Source organism: Salmo salar, chromosome 10 (assembly GCF_965601325.2).
Source record: "Salmo salar chromosome 10, fSalSal1, whole genome shotgun sequence".
NCBI lineage: Eukaryota > Metazoa > Chordata > Actinopteri > Salmoniformes > Salmonidae > Salmo > Salmo salar.
Window position 1 is genome coordinate 115,556,795 of NC_138300.1, and position 22,206 is coordinate 115,579,000.

Here is a 22,206-nt window from a genome sequence, read left to right on the forward strand (position 1 = left end):
ATAGCCATCACTAGCCATCTTCCTCCCGGTTACGCAACCCTGCACCTTAGAGGCTGCTGCCCCACATAGATAGACTTGGAATCACTGGCCACTTTAATAATGAAACCCTAGTCACTTTAACAATGTTTAAATTATGTTTACATACTGCTTTACTCATCTCATATGTACATACTGTATTCTATTCTACTGTATTTTAGTTAATGCCACTCCAACATTACTCGGTCTAATATTAATATATTTCTTAATTCCATTATTTTACTTTTAGATTTGTGTGTATTGTTGTGTATTGTTAGATACTACTGCACTGTTGGAGCTACGTGCAGTGCCTTGCAAAAGTATTCATCCCTCTTGGCGTTTTTCCTATTTTGTTGCATTACAACCGGTAATTTAAATAGATTTTTATTTGGATTCCATGTGATGGACAAACACAAAATAGTCCAAATTGGTGAAGTGAAATGAAAAAAAATCACTTGTTTAAAAAAATTCAAAAAAATTCTAAACGGAAAAGTGGTGGGTGCATATGTATTCATCCCCTTTGCTATGAAGCCCCTAAATAAGATCTGGTGCAACCAATTACCTTCAGAAGTCACATAATGAGTTAAACAAAGACCACCTGTGTGCAATCTAAGTGTCACATGATCTGTCACATGATCCCAGTATATAAACACCTGTTCTGAAAGGCCCCAGAGTCTCCAACCCCACTAAGCAAGGGGCACCACCAAGCAAGCAGCACCATGAAGACCAAGGAGTTCTCCAAACAGGTCAGGGACAAAGTTGTGGAGAAGTACAGATTAGGGTTGGGTTATAAACAAATATCTGAAACTTTGAACATCCCACGGAGCACCATTACATCCATTATAAAAAATGGAAAGAATATGATACAACAATAAACCTGCGAAGAGAGGGCTGCCCACCAAAACTCATGCACCAGGCAAGGAGGGCATTAATCAGAGAGGCAACAAAGAGACCAAAGATAACCCTGAAGGAACTGCAAAGCTCCACAACAGAGATTTGGGTATCTATCCATAGGACCACTATAAATAAAAATATTTTGCATCTTCAAAGTGGTTGACATGTTGTGTAAATCAAATGATACAACCCCCCTCAAAAATCAATTTTAATTCCAGGTTGTAAGACAACAAAGTAGGAAAAATTCCAAGGGGGGTAAATACTTTCACAAGCCACTGTAGGAATAGAAGCATTTCGCTACACCCGCAATAACATCTGCTAAATATGTGTATGTGACCAATAACATCTGCTAAATATGTCTGTGACCAATAACATCTGCTAAATATGTGTGTGACCAATAACCTTTGTATGTATTTTTTAGATATAGGCCTATTGTAAATGTGTATTATTGTCACATCACCATCTTTATTGCAAAAATATATACAACTTCGAACATAACTTTAAACTACATATTAATTTGACATTGGTAATAAACTGTCTATTTATTTGCACAGCAATTGACTGTTTCCAACACACCACCACCTGTTATGCTGAGCATCGACTGACCAAAAAAAGATAGTGCTAAAATAAAGGTTTAAGCAAATCAAATCAAATTTGATTACAGGTAGGCACCACATTACTACAGGACAAAACAGCTCACTCAATCCAGCCTGATGCTATTGTAAGTATAAAAGCAAAACTTGCTTTAAATAATAATTAAAAAAAACATGAAAATGTAGTGAAATGGGATGTTGTCTTAGTGTCGTGTGGAGAATCCAATACTTTAACAAATCACCTTATTGTGGGAGCACCTCCTCTAAGAGTATGAGTTAGGCTATTTGAGAAGGTTAAAATCCTAAGCAACCTTCCTACACAATGTTTGAAGTACAATAGACCAACATAGCTACTGTAGTTGGTCAAAGCTGTGTGCTGGAAAACCTTAGTCGAGCATGGGTGAAGTAGGCATTGTGGTGCTCATGTGAATTTCCTTTTGTTTTTGGCCTCAGACCAATGCCTCCTTCTCATTTAAAACATATATTTTTTTGTTTCTAATTTCCAAGGTTTTCACACCAGAAGATGATTATAAAACATTTGTCATTTCCACATGCAAACGGTGCCTTTTAAAAATGTAATTTCAGCTTTTGTTTCACATAATTTATTGTCCAAACCCGGTTTCCCAAAACTAGCGTTAGTAAAGTTGCACTTGAAAATGGTTGCTATTTACAGACTGCCTCAGACCACTTGTAGAACAGCTAAGTGTGTCGTTACATACTTTTTTGGCCTTCACAATACACTTTATACATAGAATCAAAATGATTATCTGTCTCTCTATGACCGCCAATAACTTCATAACAAAGTTAACTACAAATACAAAGTTGCCAATGTCTTTGCAATTGTGACAAACAAGCAAATTATAAAAAATATGCTTGAAATGAAAAGCAATTGAGTTCTATTTTGCTAGTTGTAGGCTACTATCTGTAATTTTTGCCTCAATATATTTCATTATGTGTAACAACATTTAGTGCATTATTGGGTAAGCATTAGAATAAGCCTGCTCAATATTTGCAGCTATAGGTCATAATATCTCTCTAATATCTGATCCTTCATCAGTACTGTGAAATAGTTATAATGTTAAGGCAAGATTTGAATGGAGAAAGCTGATCTGAGAGCAGCGCTGCCTTTGCGGTAAACATTACCCCAGTTAGTACTTTTAAGATAAAAATATGTTGGCAATTTTAGGGTTAAGCAAAATAATTCCTGTAATTGACTCTCAAAGTACTGAATAATTTAGCTGAGTAAGCATTAGGAAATATTTTTTTTTATTTCAGATTTTCGGGAACACACTGAAAGATAACTTGACACGGTTGATCAGTCAAAGCAAATTTGGTTTAAAATGTCATGAATAAAATTGCATTGATAGAAGAGGAGCGTACTGAATTAATGCATCATAAGGTAATGGCTGGAATTTGCTGTAATGATGGGCATACTGTGTATTTTCGGTGAGCAACATCATTTGGCTCCGTTCACGTAAAAGAGTCGCATTTTTTGGCTCCCAAAAGGCCTTTCATTCATAATACTTGAAAATTGACCTAGAACCATGAAAATATTACTAATCTCTAATGTAAATCCCAAAATGTAGGTGACCATTATGCAAGATTGTGATATGCATGTTCATAAACATTTTTACCAAATGATTAGATCGCCTGCAAAACAAACAAACAATTACGCAATGTAAAATTTCCGTGGACCAGAATGATGTGCCCTGCCCACTATTTACTGTCATATCAGCAAGAAATTATTTTCAAAAATCAAAAGGCTAAATTACTACACACCTTTATAGGGTTAGAGTTAATGTTCCCACAAGGCCATATCTCCATGTTACAGCACTTGTTTACGGAAGACAGATAGACAGAGGCGACCACCTGTAATAATTAGCTATCTAGCATGCTCTAACACCTGTGCGTAAGCATAACTGGGGAGGAAGTGTAGTGGAAGTGTAGTTTGTTGGCTGGAGGCACACAGCTGTATGGATCTGTGCAAGCCTGCTACAGTAAGTGTATAGTTTTTTATTTGAAATATTTTTTCACGATTCTGCTGCAAAAAAATATGTTGCCTCTTATACGGCCTCACTCTCTCCCAATTTGCCAGTGGAAACACAGTTCCTATTAGAGTTATAACGTTAGAATTATCGACAACGAGAATTAATAGTGCTAGTTAAGGAACAATTGAGGCCTGAACAAATACACTTCACACTGTAAAGAATAATCTCAACTAAAGCCCAACACATACAAATAAACAAATACTGTATATATACAGTACCAGTCAAAAGTTTGGACACACCTACTCATTCAAGGCTTTTTCTTTATTTTTACAATTCTCTACATTGTAGAAAAATAGTGAAGACATCAAAACTGTGACATAACACATATGGAATCATGTAGTAACCAAAAAAGTATTAAACAAATCAAAATATATTTTATATTTGAGATTCTTCAAAGTAGCCACCCTTTGCCTTGATGACAGCTTTGCACACTCTTGGCATTCTCTCAACAAGCTTCCTGAGGTAGTCACCTGGATTGCATTTCAATTAACGGGTGTGCCTTGTTAAAAGTCAATTTGTGGTGACACTGTCTTTGATTTATTTCGAATTCAAGGCACACTTAACCAGCATGGCTACCACAGCATTCTGCAACGATACGCCATCCCATCTGGTTAGCGCTTAGTGGGACTATCATTTGTTTTTTAACAGAACAATGAACCAAAACACACCTCCAGGCTGTGTATGGGCTATTTAACCAAGGAGAGTGCTGCATTAGATTACCTGGCCTCCACAATCACCCGACCTCAACCCAATTGAGATGGTTTTAGGATGAGTTGGACCGCAGAGTGAAGGAAAAGCAGCCAACAAGTGCTAAGCATATGTGGGAACTTCTTCAAGACAGTCGGAAAAGCATTCCTCATGAAACTGGTTGAGAGAATGCCAAGAGTGTGCAAAGCTGTCATCAAGGCAAAGGGTGGCTACTTTGAAGAATCTAAAATCAAAAATATATTTTGTTTTGTTGAACACTTTTTTTGGTTGCTTCATGATTCTATATGTGTTCTTTCATAGTGTTGATGTCTTCACTATTATTCTACAATGTATTTAATAGTAAAAATAAAGAAAAACCTTGAATGAGTAGATGTGTCCAAACGGTACCATATATTTTTTATTTTCTTTGCCCTTTGGGACATGGGGGGGGGGGGTGGGTGGTATGGGGGGGGGGGGGGGGGGGGGTCGGTGTGGCGGGAGGGGGGGGGGGGGGGGGTAGTAACTCACAAGGAGCCCTGGTTGCTAGGGGGGTGAGATGTGGTGATAGACATGTGGGGGGCAGGAGTTGGGTGGTTTGATGGAGACATGTTGGATGGGTGGTGTTGGGGGAATGAGGTGGAAGGTTGGCTGTGGAGGCTCACTTCTTTTTGTTTATTTTCCTTTGCATACTATGTTTATTGTTACAGTACGTTTTGATTCTGTAATATGATCATAATGATCAATACTTTATGTTTACAGTGCCGTCAGAAAGTATTCTTACCCCTTGACTTATTCCATATTTTGTTGTGTTACAGCCTGATATCAAAATTGATAAAATAAATTTTTTATCCTCACCTATCTACACACAATAGCCCATAATGACAAAGTGAAAACATGTTTTTAGAAATGTTTGCAAATGTATTGAAAATGAAATAGAGATATATCTTGTTAACATAAGTATTCACACCCCTGAGTAAATACATGTTAGAATCACCTTTGGCAGCTGTGAGTCTTTCTGGATAAGTCTCAAAGAGCTTTGAACAGCTGGATTGTACAATATTTGCACATGATTATTTTTTTACTTCTTCAAGCTCTGTCAAATTGGTTGTTGATCATTGCTAGACAACCATTTTCAAGTGTTGCCATAGATTTTCAAGCAGATTTAAATCAAAACTGTAACTATGCCACTCAGGAACATTCAATGTCATCTTGGTAAGCAACCCCAGTCTATATTTGGCTTTGTGTTTTAGGTTATTGTCCTGCTGAAAGGTGAATTTGTCTCCCAGTGTCTGTTGGAAAGTAGACTGAAGCTGGTTTTCCTCTAGGATTTTGCCTGTGCTTAGCTCTATGCCGTTTCTTTTTATGATGACAATCATACCCATAACATGATGCAGCCACCACCATGCTTGAAAATATGAAGAGTGGTACTCAGTGACGTGTTGTGTTGGATTTGCCCCAAACATAACATTCTGTATTCAGGACATATAGCTTTTCTTTGCCACATTCTTTTTGCAGTTTTACTTTAGTGCTTTATTGCAAACAGGATGCATCTTTTGGAATATGTTTTTGTATGTACAGGCTTCCTTCTCTTCACTCTGTCATTTAGGTTAGTATTGTGGAGTAACTACAATGTTGTTGATCCATCCTCAGTTTTCTCCTATCACAGCCATTAAACTATGTAACTTTTAAAGTCACCATTGGCCTCATGGTGAATTCCCTGAGTGGTTTCCTTCGTCTCCGGCAACTGAATTAGGAAGGAGGCCTGTATCTTTGTAGTGAGTGGGTGTATTAACACACCATCCAAAGTATAATGAATTACTTAACCATGTTCAAGGGAATTTTCAATGTCTGCTTTAAAAAAAAAACATGAATCTACCAATAGATGCCCTTCTCTGCGAGGCATTGGAAAACTTCCCTGGTCTTTGTGGTTGAATCTGTGTTTGAAATTCACGGCTCGACTGAGGGACCTAACAGATAATTGGTCTGTATGTGTGGGGTATAGAGATTGAGGTAGTCATTCAAAAATCATGTTAAACACTATTATTGCACACAGAGTCAGTCCATGCAAATTATTATTTGATTTGTTAGGCAGATTTTTACTCTTGAACTTTAGGCTTACCATAACAAAGGGGTCGAATACTTATTGACTCAAGATATTTCAGCTTTTCATGTTTTATTAATTTATACAAATTTCTAAAAACATTGTAGTTCACATGGCTGAAAACCCTTGGGATAAGACAAAATGCTTTCGGTTGCCTTGGGTTCTTGAGAGTAAACCTGCTACCAGCTAGCTACCAGTTGCACAGCAACTTAAGTAATTTGGACCGGGTTTAAGAACTCTGAGATTAGGCTGAAAAAGATGTTAGCATTGACAGAAATGCTACAAAAAGTTAGCGCAACGCTGATTCTCTATTGGCACATGAGAGCGATAAATTATACATTTAATCAAAACTGTTGTACCTACAAACGTATTCAGTCCGACAAATGGTAAGTCCAATGGTATGGATGCTATAGTCTCGTTTTAATCATACGCCAAGAATTTGAGCTAGCTGGTTGCAAGACATTTTATTTTTTTCCTATCGACCCTGACAAAAATCCTGTATAGGTTCTCGGTACCAGCTGAACGGATCATGGCGAGATGCGGGGAGTGTGTTGTGTTACTCCAATAGAGAGTTATTGGAGTTAAACAATATGACAGCATTGACATTGGTGTTGTATTGGCTTAGATGTGATGGTAGGAAGATTTGAATTTAACATTGAGCATCAATCAATCCCTACTTATTGTGGGGGCCGTCCTCCCCACCTGTTGGAATTTACTTAAAATTTCACTTGATAACACAAGTACCAATTGACATCGTTAATCACTGTAATATTTTGTGTAGTTGGTTCTATTATTCCAACTGATCTTGTGAATATACACAGCATTAGAAGTGTTTAATCCCCCCTTGTTCAACAGCGCGTATCCAGTGCCACATCTGAAGTGGTACACCGTCGCTGTGTTGCGCTGACACAATCTCTCACTGAGGACCTTCTCAGGGGAATGTTTGTATTGGTTGGGCCAATGTTTACATTCTAATGAAATGTAACGCAGCTTAACCTTGGCCTCGGAATGACTAGCAGACCCTGAAGAAGATGAGAATATCTCTTATACCTATGATATGTAATGAGAGATTGGGAAATGAGAGGGCACCTTGTCGCATTCAGATCAAGTCTAATATTAGCTACTTGGCATCTCAGACTCTTCTCAAGTAACAAGTACTAGGTCTTGTAGCAGGGAGACTTTGGGCTTGGTTCAACGCTGTGGACGGTGACAGAGAGAGCGGGAGAGAGAAAGAGAGAGAGAGCTGTGTTTGATAGCAGTAGTATGTGGCAGCGCTCGCCTAGTGATGGGAAGATGGCTGGAGAAACATCAGAGAGCTCAGGGACTTCACTGCTTCATGACGCAGCGGCTACAGCTAGCAAGCCCAGGCACTTCTTAAAGGATGTGATTTTTCATGGCAAATTTCAAGTGAGTAGAATGACAAAGATATACAGTATGTATGGATTTACATAATGTGTTTACATATTAGGAGACTGAGACTATCTCAGGGGGAAAACCTTCATCACATAACAGTTTGCTATATGTTTTTATAGTAAAGATAAGTTTGGCAGTTATTTCAATTTTGATTTGATTGATTTGTTGGAAAATAATAGGTGGAAGTCTGACTTATGTTTGTTTAGTGTAAATGTAGTTGAAAAACCTACTTACACATCAAGTGGGTTAAGTAATAACCTGAATATGTTTTTCAACTACATTTACACTATTTTGCCTAATGTTAATCCATTCTTTATAACTTTTGTGTAAGGTTTTTATCTCAATATAGTTGAGAAATAGCTTGACCTGGTTTGGCAGTGTGTAGAGAGATAATTATCATGTAGGCTAATTACAGAACAAGTATCTACTGTAGACGTCTGACACGCTGTACTGTCTTGTTCCCAGGCGTGGAGTTACTCTCAGCACAGAGGGGGCGGGGCGTTCTCCAGGGGCCCGTCTGACCAAATGAATTGCTGATCCGGCCTATCATAAATGCAAATTGCAAATTAGCATGTTAGGCAGTCAGCCGCTAAAAATAAATGTGACCAGTCATGCTCATCAGTCTATTGGGAATTAAATTGGCTCGTGTGTATTTTCATACAGAGCCCAGTTTGAGCGAAATATAACCTGTTGCACAGTGAGAGATCACTCTCACAGCACATCAAATCAAATGTTATTTGTCACATGTGCTGAATACAACAGGTGTAGACCTTACCGTGAAATGCTTACTTACGAGCCCAACACCAACAATGCAGTTCAAGAAATAGAGTTAAGAAAATATTTACAAAATAAACTTAAGTAAAAAAATGTATAAAAAGTAGCACAATAAAATAACAATACCGGGGTTATATACAGGGGGGTACCGGTACCGAGTCAATGTGCGGGGGTACAGGTTAGTAATGAGGCTATATACAGGGGGTACCGGTACTGAGTCAATGTGCGGGGGTACAGGTTAGTCGAGGTAATTTGTACATGTAGGTAGGGGTAAAGTGACTATGCATAGATAATAAACAGCGAGTAGCAGCAGTGTAAAAACAAATGTAAAATGTCTATGTAAATAGTCCAGGTGGCCATTTGATTAATTGTTCAGCAGTCTTATGGCTTGGGGGTAGAAGCTGTTAAGGAGCCTTTTGGACCTAGACTTGGCGCTCCGGTACCGCTTGCCATGCGATAGCAGAGAGAACAGTCTATGGCTTGGGTGACTGGAGTCTTTGACAATTTTTGGGGCTTTCCTCTGACACCGCCTAGTTTATAGGCCCTGGATGGCAGGAAGCTTGATCCCAGTGATGTACTGGGCCATACACACTATCCTTTGTAGCACCTTACGGTCAGATGCCAAGTAGTTGCCATACCAGGTGGTTGCCATACCACGTGGTGCGGCTGTAAATCTTTTGAGGATCTGGGGACCCATGACAAATATTTTCAGTCTCCTGTGGGGGAAAAGTGGCAGATCTCTGACCTCCTCCCTATAGGCTGTCTCATCGTTGTGTCGTCAGCCAACTTAATGATGGTGTTGGAGTCGTGCTTGGCCACGCAGTCGTGGGTGAACAGGAGGGGACTAAGAACGCACCCCTGAGGGGTCCCCGTATTGAGGATCAAACATGTGTTCTGATAAGCCCACTCACTGCGCAACATTTCTACACGCAACAGATATCCACTGTTAAAAAGAGGCTATTTATTTCTCAACTCCTCTTAATATTAAGCAACTGCCATTTGAGTGCAGGCATATGCTGGACTGCTGGAGGCAGTCTGCATGTTGAAAACATATACTGTAGGCCTACTTAATAGTTTGAAACCTGGAAGTTTTACTTCATAGCCTATTACGAGGCATGTCTTACCTTGCTTCAAAGTAGCCTATAGCCAAAACCTGACCATAGACATTTTTGTTTTTCAAAAAATCTGCAGGATCTTACATCCATGGCTGCACCCATGGCCTGCCCTATGCTAGCTCTGCTTCTGCTTGTCCCACGTTACACATGCAGCTCTGTGAAGAATTGAACTATGCAAAAGAGAGGTGTGTTTGTGAAAAGTGGACCTTTTTGGGAACGTAAACAAAAACAAACTAATTTATGACACGCAGCCCTACTCTACATCTGGCGGGCTAGCTGCCACAGACAACTTAACTAATTGGTCATGAAAGCAGCGATAGAGTAGAGTGGGGTAATTTGAGCCAAAGGGGTACGTTGAGCCCCCTTGTTTTTAGGAAACCATACACAAAATCTATTATTTTACCAAATATTTAGGTAGAGGTCATGGCGAATGTGAAGGAAGAAACCACATGGAAAAAGTGGTAAGCAAGTTAGGTCCCCAAAAATAATTTTCACCAAGTCAAATACATTTATTGTGTTAGAGGTTTCGTAATGCTTGTATCTAAACCAAAGTAGAGCATTTTAATATTGTTCTATACTTCCGTTGGAGTCTCTATAACCTTCAATATGAGGTCCTAAACCTAGCAAGAAAGTGCATCCTTGTAGCTGTGTGGACTAATATAGTCAAAATGTTTGCCTTGGGGTAAGTTGAGCCAATGACCATAGAGTAAGTTGAGCCAATGTCAAGTTGTACATAATGAAGTGTTTTCTTCCCATGCGTAATGCAAGCCATTATCACTGGGATATTAGGTCACAACAGGGCCTGGCCTATGTTAAAAGTGTTTTAAAAACGTACAAAGTGTTTGTTAGGTGTTAAGCCTATGTTAAAAGATGCTTAAAATTATTAAAATACAAAACTGTAATATTTACATGAATTCTGATTATTTCCAGGGACACACAACATCCTGAAATATGCACTGAGTGGACAAAACATTAGGAACACCTGCTCTTTCAATGACATAGACTGACCAGGTGAATCCAGGTGAAAGCTATGATCCCTTATTGATGTCACTTGTTTAAATCCACTTCAATCAGTGTAGATGAAGGGGAGGAGAGATTTTAATTATAGGATTTTTAAGCCTTGAGACAATTGAGGCATGGATTGTGTATTTGTACCATTCAGAGAGTGAATGGGCAAGACAAAATATTTAAGTGCCTTTGAATGGGGTATGGCAGTAGGTGCCAAGCACACCGGTTTGAGTGTGTCAAGAACTGCAACACTGCTGGGTTTTTCATGCTCAACAGTTTCCGTGTGTATTAAGAATTGTCCACCACACCCAAAGGACATCCAGCCAACTTGAAACAGTGGAAAGCATTAGAGTCAAAATGGGCCAGCATCCCTGTGGAATGCTTTCAACACCTTGTAGAGTCCATGCCCCGACGACTTGAGGCTGTTCTGAGGGCAATTGGGGTTGCAACTCAATATGAGGAAGGTGTTCCTAATATTTTCTATTCTCAGTGTATCAAATAAACAAAATTTGGTCACATGCATCTGTTTATCAGATGTTATTGCGGGTGTAGCGAAATGCTTGTGAAAAAACTAAGTTTCCTAAGAGCTAGAAGCGAGGCAGCCCTCTCTTTCGCCGCCATTTTTTATTTTTTGTGTAATGTCTTTGTTAGAAAGAATACTATATTTCCCTTGACGGATTGATACTGAATGTCTCAACTTACTCCACTCTCCCCATAGCCTCACATAACCCACATCAGTAGTAAGTGCCTCCTAAAATCTTCCCAGTCAGTGGTACAAATGGAACAGTGTCTTAGAATTTCATCATTTATTTGACCTTTATTTAACTAGGCAAGTCAGTTAAGAACAAATTCTTATTTACAATGACGGCCTACCCCGGCCAAACCCTAACCCGGACGACACTGGGCCAATTGTGCACTGCCCTATGGGACTTCCAATCACGGCCGGTTGTGATACAGCCTGGAATCAAACCAGGGTCTGTAGTGATACCTCTAGCACTGAGATGCCATGCCTTAGACCGCTGCGCCACTCGGGAGCATGTGAGGTAGAGTATGGAATTGGGTAGAATTGTCAAATTAGGTCATTGAATTAAGTGATTGTATTAATGTGGGGCGGGCCACAATCCACTTCTTACATATTGTGATTAAAAATAGAAAATCAGTTGGGTCAGTCAGTGCTATCAAAATAGTCTGCAGGAATATTGGACAATATTATTACAACTGATAAGTCATAAGACCAACCCAGATTGCTAAAGATCATTGTCAGTCAGCCTTGCTCACCCAAACACAAGAAACACCCACATGTCTGCACACACACAAACATCCATCAATAATTTTGGCACTCTTACCTGAAATGAGCTACTGTAGTTCAGGAAGGCCTTGACATTGCTCCATGTAACTGCCATTTGGGTAAATAATACTATATGTTGATAGTGGCAGATTGGGTTATATGCACTTCTTCATCAGCCTATAACACATAAAATAAAAAATAAAAATCTATAATTTTGTAGGTGCTGTTGCAGAGATGACACTGTTGGATGTGATGATAATGATAATGCTGACTATTGCAACAATATTGGACCACCAGGTCAGGAATAAGCAAAGAGTTTTGGTCACTCAAACATGAATGGTCAAACAAGCTTGGATTTCAGCGTTTGTTATATCCCTCTGAAAACGAGCCATATACTGTACATATCCAACTGAAACCGGATCAACCATGAATATGTCATACATTTTGTTATAATCATGACACAAATATCCAAGTGGATATATAGGAATTTAGATTTTTCGTGTAAAAATGTTCAATGTTATAATGGCCATATAAGACGCCTTCTTTTAAACAAGCCACAGTATAAGATTGGATTCTTTGTGAAGAAGAGCTTTCTCTCATTGGTCTAGTATTTTCTGGTTTGCAGGGAGACAGTAGATGACAAATCTTATATTACAGTATTGTCAAAATCCTACATTTATTTTTTCAATATTTTATTCTCCATTTGTTCTCAGATTGTTATGATTATAAAATGTATTTCTACCTTCTCTGCTGTGATATATGTTCAGGAAAATCCTATCGAATTTTGTACAATAATATATTTGAACATTATACCTATAGACAGTATTCATATAAATGAATGATATGTCATAAAATATAGCACCAGGAATATTTGTTTAATCGTTTGTACACACACAGAGTAGCAACACAAGCCTTTTTTTGGATAGAAAAATGTGAAATACATGTTTTTAAGTAAATAGTTAACCAAATAATTATCAATACTGCTTGCCTTGCAAATCAGCATTCGGGTTCTAAGTCACTGAGACTGATCACTTCCCCAAGGGGAACACAATTCCTTAGGAGCCCTATTGGGACTAGCTTGACCCCACCTTGACCCCTGTAGTCTAACTGGCCCATTAACCATGCTGTGCCTCTCACGACAAATGGCAAAAGCTGCACAGCACACACACATACACACATGCACATGATTCAGCTAGGCAACTAGCCCAAGCAGCCCTCTAATGCATAGCCCTCCCCTCTCTCCCCAGCTCCTGAACTGCCTGACACCTGAGGAGAACACAGGATGTCAGCATGGCCTGTACTTCCAGGATGGAGAGAGACGGGTGGACTACATCCTCACCTACCACATCAAAAAGCCCAGCAGCTCGCGCTCCAACCGACAGTCCTCCCGCTTCACTGACAACGCCTTCACACGGAGCCTCCGCCGTGGGACAGCCAGGCTGGGACGAGCGCCACCCCCTCAACCCAGAGGTGACCCGGAGGTGGCCTCCCAAGACCACAGCATGGACTACCACGTGGACGACAAGCGCCTTCACCGGGAGGAGTTTGAGGGCAACCTGAGGGATATGGGCATGGAGCTGGAGAAGGATGAGGATGTGAGTTGCTTCTCTACGGCTTCTCTGTTCTGTTCTTTTTGACCAAACCCACACGATATTATCAGCAATGTCCAGCCAGGTCTAGCGTTAGCTGTGAGTTAGCTTAGGGCAGAGAGGGGACAGTATTCCACACAACCAACACCGCTGCAACTCTACAGTCTTTGTTTTCCAGCTGGCTGGTGGATCAGGGGTATTTTTGTCTTTGGGCTTAGGTCAGCCAGTTTGCTTGGAGCCCCCACCATGTAACAGTATACAAAAGATACATTGTACTTTGGTACAGCACCAGCTGAAACCGGCCTATAGAAGGCTAGCAGGACTTGCAGCAGTAACCAGGGTAACTGGGGTAACCCGGGGTACCTTTTAACCTGCCTGGCTACTGTCATTGGTTTGTTTGTTTGTTGGATATACAGTGCCTTGCAATAGTTTTCATCCCCCTTGGCGTTTTTCCTATTTTGTTGCATTACAACCTGTAATTTAAATAGATTTTTATTTGGATTTCATGTAATTGACATACACAAAATAGTCCAAATTGGTGAAGTGAAATGAAAAAAATAACTTGTTTCAAAAAATGTAAAAAAATGTAAAATCACCCCCTTTGCTATGAAGCCCCTAAATAAGATCTGATGCAACCAATTACCTTCAGAAGTCACATAATGAGTTAAATAAAGTCCACCTGTGTGCAATCTAAGTGTCACATGATCTGTCATATGATCTCAATATATATTCACCTGTTCTGAAAGGCCCCAGAGTCTGCAACCCCACTAAGCAAGGGGCACCACCAAGCAAGCGGCACCATGAAGACCAAGGAGCTCTCCAAACAGGTCAAGGACAAAGTTGTGGAGAAGTACAGATCAGGGTTTGGTTATAAAAAATATCAGAAACTTTGAACATCCCACAGAGCACCATTAAATCCATTATTACATTTTTTTAAAGAATATGGCACCACAACAAACCTGCCAACAGAGGGCCGCCCACCGAAACTCACGGACCAGGCAAGGAGGGCATTAATCAGAGAGGCAAAAAAGAGACCAAAGATAACCCTGAAGTAGCTGCAATGCTCCACAGCAGAGATTGGAGTATCTGTCCATAGGACCACTTTAAGCCGTACACTCCACAGAGCTGGGCTTTACTGAAGTGTGGCCAGAAAAAAGCCATTGCTTAAAGAAAAAAATAAGCAAACACATTTGGTGTTTGCCGAAAGGCATGTGGGAGACTCCCCAAACATATGAAAGAAGGTACTGTGGTCAGATGAGACTAAAATCAAGAAAACGTTATTTCTGGCACATACCCAACACCTCTCATCACCCCGAGGACACCATCCCCACAGTGAGGCATGGTGGTGGCAACGTCATGCTGTGGGGATGGTTTTCCTCGGCAGGGACTGGGAAACTGGTCAGAATTGAAGGAATGATGGATGGCGATAAATAAAGGGAAATTCTTGAGGGAAACCTGTTTCAGTCTTCCAGAGATTTGAGACTGGGACGGAGGTTCACCTTCCAGGAGGACAATGACCCTAAGCATACTGGTAAAGCAACACTTGAGTGGTTTAAGGGGAAACATTTAAATGTCTTGGAATGGCCTAGTCAAAGCCCAGAGCTCAATCCAATAGAGAATCTGCGGTATAACTTAAAGTTTGCTGTACACCAGCGGAACCCATCCAACTTGAAGGAGCTGGAGCAGTTTTGCCTTGAAGAATGGGCAACAATCCCAGTGGCTAGATGTGCCAAGCTTATAGAGACATACCCCAAGAGACTTGCAGCTGCAATTGCTGCAAATGGTGGCTCTACAAAGTATTGACTTGGGGGGTGAATAGTTATGCACGCTCAAGTTTTCAGTTTTTGTCTTATTTCTTGTTTGTTTCACAATAAGAAATATTTTGCATCTTCAAGGTGGTAGGCATGTTTTGTAAATCAAATGATCCAAACCCCCCAAAAGTCCTTTTCAATTCCTGTAAGGCAACAAAATAGGAAAAATGCCAAGGGGGTGAATACTTTAGCAAGCCAATTTGGGTCCCGAGGAAAAACCTTTTGAGAACCACTGGTTTAGACTCTAGAGACTACCCTTCAAAATAGGAGGATACATATGCAAATAAAAGCTGACTGGTCATCGGTTACAATAATCAGATCAGATTGTGATGTCATGATCTGGGCCATTATCCAAATTTTCATAGTTTTAGAGTGTCATTTCGACCTCATAGTGTGAAAATATCATAACAAAATTGGAAAATCTCGTTTTTAACTGCACTGCCCCTTTAAACATTACATAAGTAGTATCTGTGTTATGCTTTATTTTTCTTGTTCAAAGTCAATGCATTTTGAATTCAAAATCACTGATCAGGATCAAAAGACGAGTCTCTTGTAAAAAAAAAAGAAGAAAGTATGGCAGGCATTGAATCAACTTGTTGGATTAGATGTCATGAGAGTGAATGAAATAAGGAAACCCTATGTAGTTCTAGTAGTAGTCTGGTGCGTTGACCAACAGTAACCTGTCATGGACAGGACCTGAGGATGTCATGAGGGTGAAGTCCAGTAATATAAGACTAAGTCGGTCCAAGTGCTGAGGATGGCAAGATGACAGCTGCCATGGTAGATCTCTTTACCAAGTCAGGGATAGACAGGGCAGGGCTCTGTGGAAGGATCACACCATGCACAGACACACACAAACACACACGCACACAAACACACACGCACAATCACACACACAGCACCAGGCAACCAATCAAATGAAATCGAACCAAAATCAAATCAAATGTATTTATATAGCCCTTCTTACATCAGCTGATATCTCAAAGTGCTGTACAGAAACCCAGCCTAAAACCCCAAACAGCAAGCAATGCAGGTGTAGAAGCACGGTGGCTAGGAAAAACTCCCTAGAAAGGCCAAAACCTAGGAAGAAACCTAGAGAGGAACCAGGCTTTGAGGGGTGGCCAGTCCTCTTCTGGCTGTGCCGGGTGGAGATTATGACAGAACATGGCCAAGATGTTGAAATGTTCATAAATTACCAGCATGGTCAAATAATAATAATCACAGTTGTCGAGGGTGCAACAAGTCAGCACCTCAAGAGTAAATGTCAGTTGGCTTTTCATAGCCGATCATTGAGAGTATCTCTACCGCTCCTGCTGTCTCTAGAGAGTTGAAAACAGCAGGTCTGGGACAGGTAGCACGTCCGGTGAACAGGTCAGGGTTCCATAGCCGCAGGCAGAACAGTTGAAACTGGAGCAGCAGCACGGCCAGGTGGACTGGGGACAGCAAGGAGTCATCTTGTCAGGTAGTCCTGAGGCATGGTCCTAGGGCTCAGGTCCTCCGAGAGAGAGAAAGAAAGAAAGAGAGAAAGAGAGAATTAGAGAGAGCATACATAAATTCACCCAGGACACCGGATAAGACAGGAGAAATACTCCAGATATAGCAGACTGGCCCTAGCCCCCCGACACATAAGCTACTGCAGCATAAATACTGGAGGCTGAGACAGGAGGGGTCAGGAGACACTGTGGCCCCATCCGACGATACCCCCGGACAGTACAACCAATGTGTGGCAATGCCAGCTGGAAGATCACTCAGAATACCTTGACTGTACTCTTTAAGAGCAGTACAAACTCTCACACACTCTCACATACTCTCACACATACAGAGTGTTTTCATGTTTTCAATGAAGTGTGTGAGAAAGAGATATATAAATTATGTCATATGTCAAGTATTTTTGTGGACTTTTGTTACAAGGCAGGGTACACGCGATATTTGGTTCTGGGTGCCATACACTCACTGTGTTATAAATCATCTGGGTATAATTTTCCATTTTGTCCCTAAATTGCATTCAAGCCATCATTCTATTACCAAAGTGTTTCCCATGTGGTTATTGTGTCAGACTGTTCACTGTGGGGGAAGACATACAGAATAATCTCTGTTCTATGATCTTAGCGGAGAGAGGGGAGTAATGTTTAGGTATTTTATCATTTCCTCTCATCGTCCGTCCATTGTGGAGTTAGGTGATTAAAATAGGCGCCCTAAATATTATAGATGATTAAAGTGCTGTTGACTACACTAATCTGTCTATAGAGGACATTTAAGTGGGAGTAATTCACATCTGTATCTAATAGAGGGAGGGACACTGGGACGGGACTGAAGTGGGAAGGAAGGAAGCAGAGGTGGTGATGGGATGTGGATGAGTGCCAATGTTTGGGATTCAAACAGTGATGGGATTAATGGAAAATTCTGCTAGGAAACCCATATGAACTAACCTTGACCCTCTATGTTTCTAGAACATTCTAGTTGTCTCTGATTCTCGAACAAGAATGCAATGTGATGTCTGTCAGTGCGAGACTACATTATAGTTGACTGGATGTCTTTTAGATCTGCACGCCTAAATTCAATACTTGTTGCAGCATCACTTGTTATTAAGGTTTGTTGGGCCGAAGAAAACTAGTATAAAGGAAGTAGGACCTGCACACACGGTTGCTCCACCGCGCACCTTTAATCAGGCTAGTTACACAACCACATTTTTATCCAAGACTGGCTCTATCAAAACCTCTAACTGTGTCCATGAGGGGTCTGTGTGTTTTACAATGTGATGGTGGGAACAGGATACGTGACACATTCTCACAAACGAGCTGTTGCATTCCTAAATCACTTCTGATTAAATGCAGCTCTGAGTACTCAAACTGATTCAGCCTATAGATAGCACTGACACCATCGCGTCTTGAGTTGTTGAAAATGTCACTCCTAATGTTTCAGACATGGTGACATTTGTCGCTTGACATACAGTACGCAGTACAGAGGCATGTCAAGTCCAAGGTACTTTTATAAGATGTTATGCAAAGACTGATGATCTGTGTCAACAACAAACATGATGCTGGCTGATAGATGATAGAAAGTGACAAAGGCTGTTAAGACAGTCGGTTGTTCAAGGGTTTGAGATCAAAGTTAGAGACTGTGTTTTGTTTAAGATTCTGCGTCCCTTGTTGCTAATGATGCTTGTCTTAGCTCTATTGAAGACAATACAAACTGAGATAGCGTGTAACAGTTGGTTGTTTAGAATTTGAGATCACGTTAGAGGCTAGCCTGCTAGCCATGCTTGTCTTCGCACAGGAGGAGCTGCACATTGGAACAGATGTTCTGTGCTGTACCATGTCAGTGGGTGAATGAGCATCTCAGTAACCACTGATTCCATGTAAATGATATCATGGGGGTCATATCTGGGTAACTGGGTGACAGCAGCATCAAAGCCTTCACAGTGAATCATTCCTGTGTTGATGTTGTTTAACGTACATACAGTACTGTGGAATACTATTTGTGTTGGTACTAGTTTGAACTTTTTTGGCATTGTCCTAGATTCAAATGCTTACGTTATCATTGTAATGATGATGACGTGTTTCTATAGAAGGGTAGCTGATTCTTCTCATGATTTCCCATGGTGTCTCTTTGTCTCTGTGCCTTACAGTAAGTAGCCTTCAGTTCCCAGACATTGTTTTGATTGAACTGACTATAGAAGAGGGATTTGTTTGGAGACCGTTGTTTACCCAACTGTCATCCAGATGAATGTATTGCTTTCCTTAAAGACAAGAGATAAACACATGCATTTCTTTCATTCTTTTCGTTTGTTGCCTTTATACATACCTCTAATGTTGATGCTGCATGTCATATACTGTTGTTGGTCTAGCATAAAAAGGGACATAATACCCAAAGGGTTGGGCATTCAATACTTGCCAACCAAACCTTAAACTTCCATTTTATTGTTCAGAAAATTAAGTTTATTTTATGAAATGAATCTGTTTTTTGTTTATTTCAGACTAAAACTCCAGGTGTGGGCTTTGTGAAGATTCATGCTCCATGGCATGTGCTCTGTCGAGAGGCGGAGTTTATGAAGCTCAAGATGCCCACGAAAAAAGTAAGTTAACTGTTGAATGACATGTAAAGGTTCTAAGCTTCTCTAATGAGCTTTGAGAGGGAGGCAAGGAACCAGAGGAAACAAGAACAGAGGAAGCAAGGACAGAGGTAGCAAGGACAGAGGAAACAAATACAGAGGAAATAAGGACAGATGAAGCAAGGGAAGAGGAAGCAAGGACAGAGGAATCAAGGTTTTGACAGCTAGTAACCTTTTCAGACACAGACCTGATGCTGGCCATTCTCATTCTCTCTGACCTGTTTGTGCCCTGGTTAACCTCCTGGGCACACACATGTATATCAATAACACATATGGAAGCATGTAGTAGACCTGAATGTATATCTATATATTGTAGGTACACTATATATACAAAAGTTTTTGGACACCCCTTCAAATTAGTGGATTCAAATCAAATCAAAGTTTATTTGTCACGTGTGCCAAATACAACAGATGCCTCACAGGTAAGAAAGCATGACCACACAAAAATGTGAACATTTATTGCTTTATCTGAATACTGCATTGAAAGCAAAATCATTCAGAGTATACACAGAAATTATACAATTATATGGTTTCACAAAGGAAGTGAACACATACTGTATTACAATCTACAAGTTTTGTTATTCATTTTTCATTCGCACACACTCCCTTTAAAACAGTCTCTCTCACACATACACACACTTGACTCCCCCATTCATTGTCCATACCTCGCTAAGAAATGTTTTAAATTAATGATCCACATACCAACACATTAAAAACAAGAAAAGAAAACATAGACAGAGTCCTGAATCATCATGTTACATACAAGACAGAGGGGTGCATCTGAAAAGGCACCCTATTCCCTGTACAGGACACTGTTTTTATTTATTACAGTGAAATGCTTACTTACAGGCTCCATCCAGTAGTGCAAAAAAAGGTATTAGGTGAACAATAGGTAAGTAAAGAAATAAAAACAACAACAAAAAGACAGTGAAAATCAGTAGCGAGGCTATAAAAGTAGTGAGGCTACATACAGACACCGGTTAGTCAGGCTGATTGAGGTAGTATGTACAGTACATGTAGATATGGTTAAAGTGACTATGCATATATGACGAACAGAGAGTAGCAGTAGTGTAAAGATGGGTTGGCGGGTGGTGGGTGGCGGGACACAATGCAGATAGTCCGGGTAGCCATTTGATTACCTGTTCAGAAGTCTTATGACTTGGGGGTAAAAACTGTTGAGAAGCCTTTTGGTCCTAGACTTGGTGCTCCGGTACCGCTTGCCATGCGGTAGTAGAGAGAACAGTCTATGACTGGGGTGGCTGGGGTCTTTGACAATTTTTAGGGCCTTCCTCTGACACCGCCTGGTGTAGAAGTCCTGGATGGCAGGCAGCTTAGCCCCAGTGATGTACTGGGTCGTACGCACTACCCTCTGTAGTGCCTTGCGGTCGGAGGCCGAGCAATTGCCGTACCAGGCAGTGATGCAACCAGTCTGGAAGCTCTCGATGTTGCAGCTGTAGAACATGTTGAGGATCTCAGGACCCATGCCAAATCTTTTTAGTTTCCTGCCCTCTTCACGACTGTCTTGGTGTGTTTGGACCATTCTATTTTGTTGGTGATGTGGACACCAAGGAACTTGAAGCTCTCAACCTGCTCCACTACAGCCCTGTCAATGAGAATGGGGGCGTCCTTCTTTTCCTGTAGTCCACAGTCATCTCCTTACTCTTGGTTACGTTGAGGGATAGGTTGTTATTCTGGCACCACCCGGCCAGGTCTCTGACCTCCTCCCTATAGGCTGTCTCGTCGTTTTTTGGCTGATCAGGTCTACCACTGTTGTGTCATCTGCAATCTTAATGATGGTGTTGGAGTCGTGCCTGGCAATGCAGTCGTGGGTGAACAGGGAGTACAGTAGGGGACTGAGCATGCACCCCTGGGGGGGCTCCAGTGTTGAGGATCAGCGTGGCAGATCTGTTGCTACCTACCCTCACCACCTGGGGGCGGCCCGTCAGGAAGTCCAGAATCCAGTTGCAGAGGGAGGTGTTTAGTCCCAGGATCCTTAGCTTAGTGATGAGCTTTGAGGTTACTATGGTGTTGAACGCTGAGCTGTAGTCAATGAATAGCATTCTCACATAAGTGTTCCTTTTGTCCAGGTGGGAAAGGGCAGTGTGGAGTGCAATAAAGATTGCATCATCTGTGGATCTGTTTGGGCGGTATGCAAATTGGAGTGGGTCTAGGGTTTCTGGGATAATGGTTCTGATGTGAGCCAATACCAGCCTTTCAAAGCACTTCATGGCTACGGAGGTGGGTGCTACGGGTCTGTAGTCATTTAGGCAGCTTGCCTTTGTGTTCTTGGGCACAGGGACTATGGTGGTCTGCTTGAAACATGTTGGTATTACAGACTCAATCAAGGACATGTTGAAAATATCAGTAAAGACACCTGCCAGTTGGTCAGCGCATGCCCGGAGCACACATCCTGGAAATCCGTCTGGCCCCGCATCTTGTGTACGTTGACCTGTTTAAAGGTCTTACTCACGTCGGCTATGGAGAGCGTGATCACACAGTCGTCTGGAACAGCTGATGCTCTCATGCATGCCTCAGTGTTGCTTGCCTCAAAGCGAGCATAGAAGTGATTCGGCTATTTCAGCCACACCCATTGCTGACAGGTGTACAAAATTGAGCACAGGGACTATGGTGGTCTGCTTGAAACATGTTGGTATTACAGACTCAATCAAGGACATGTTGAAAATGTCAGTAAAGACACCTGCCAGTTGGTCAGCACATGCCCGGAGCACACATCCTGGAAATCCGTCTGGCCCCGCATC

General features: G+C 41.1%; 1 protein-coding gene across 3 annotated transcripts in view; it reads left to right on the plus strand.

The window, feature by feature from the left end:
* Nucleotides 1-22,206, plus strand: part of LOC106561616 (anoctamin-1) — a 98,716-nt gene that overhangs the window by 24,359 nt on the left and 52,151 nt on the right. The window contains exons 1-3 of one of the 3 annotated variants that reach the window (XM_014125737.2): nucleotides 7,531-7,745; nucleotides 13,184-13,531; nucleotides 19,313-19,411. In XM_014125737.2, the coding sequence (XP_013981212.1) occupies nucleotides 7,602-7,745; nucleotides 13,184-13,531; nucleotides 19,313-19,411 (591 nt within the window). In that variant the 5' untranslated portion in view covers nucleotides 7,531-7,601. Of the gene's footprint in view, nucleotides 1-7,530; nucleotides 7,746-13,183; nucleotides 13,532-19,312; nucleotides 19,412-22,206 lie in introns of those variants that run through there. The other 2 variants (XM_014125742.2, XM_082957408.1) reach the window with 2 other exon arrangements.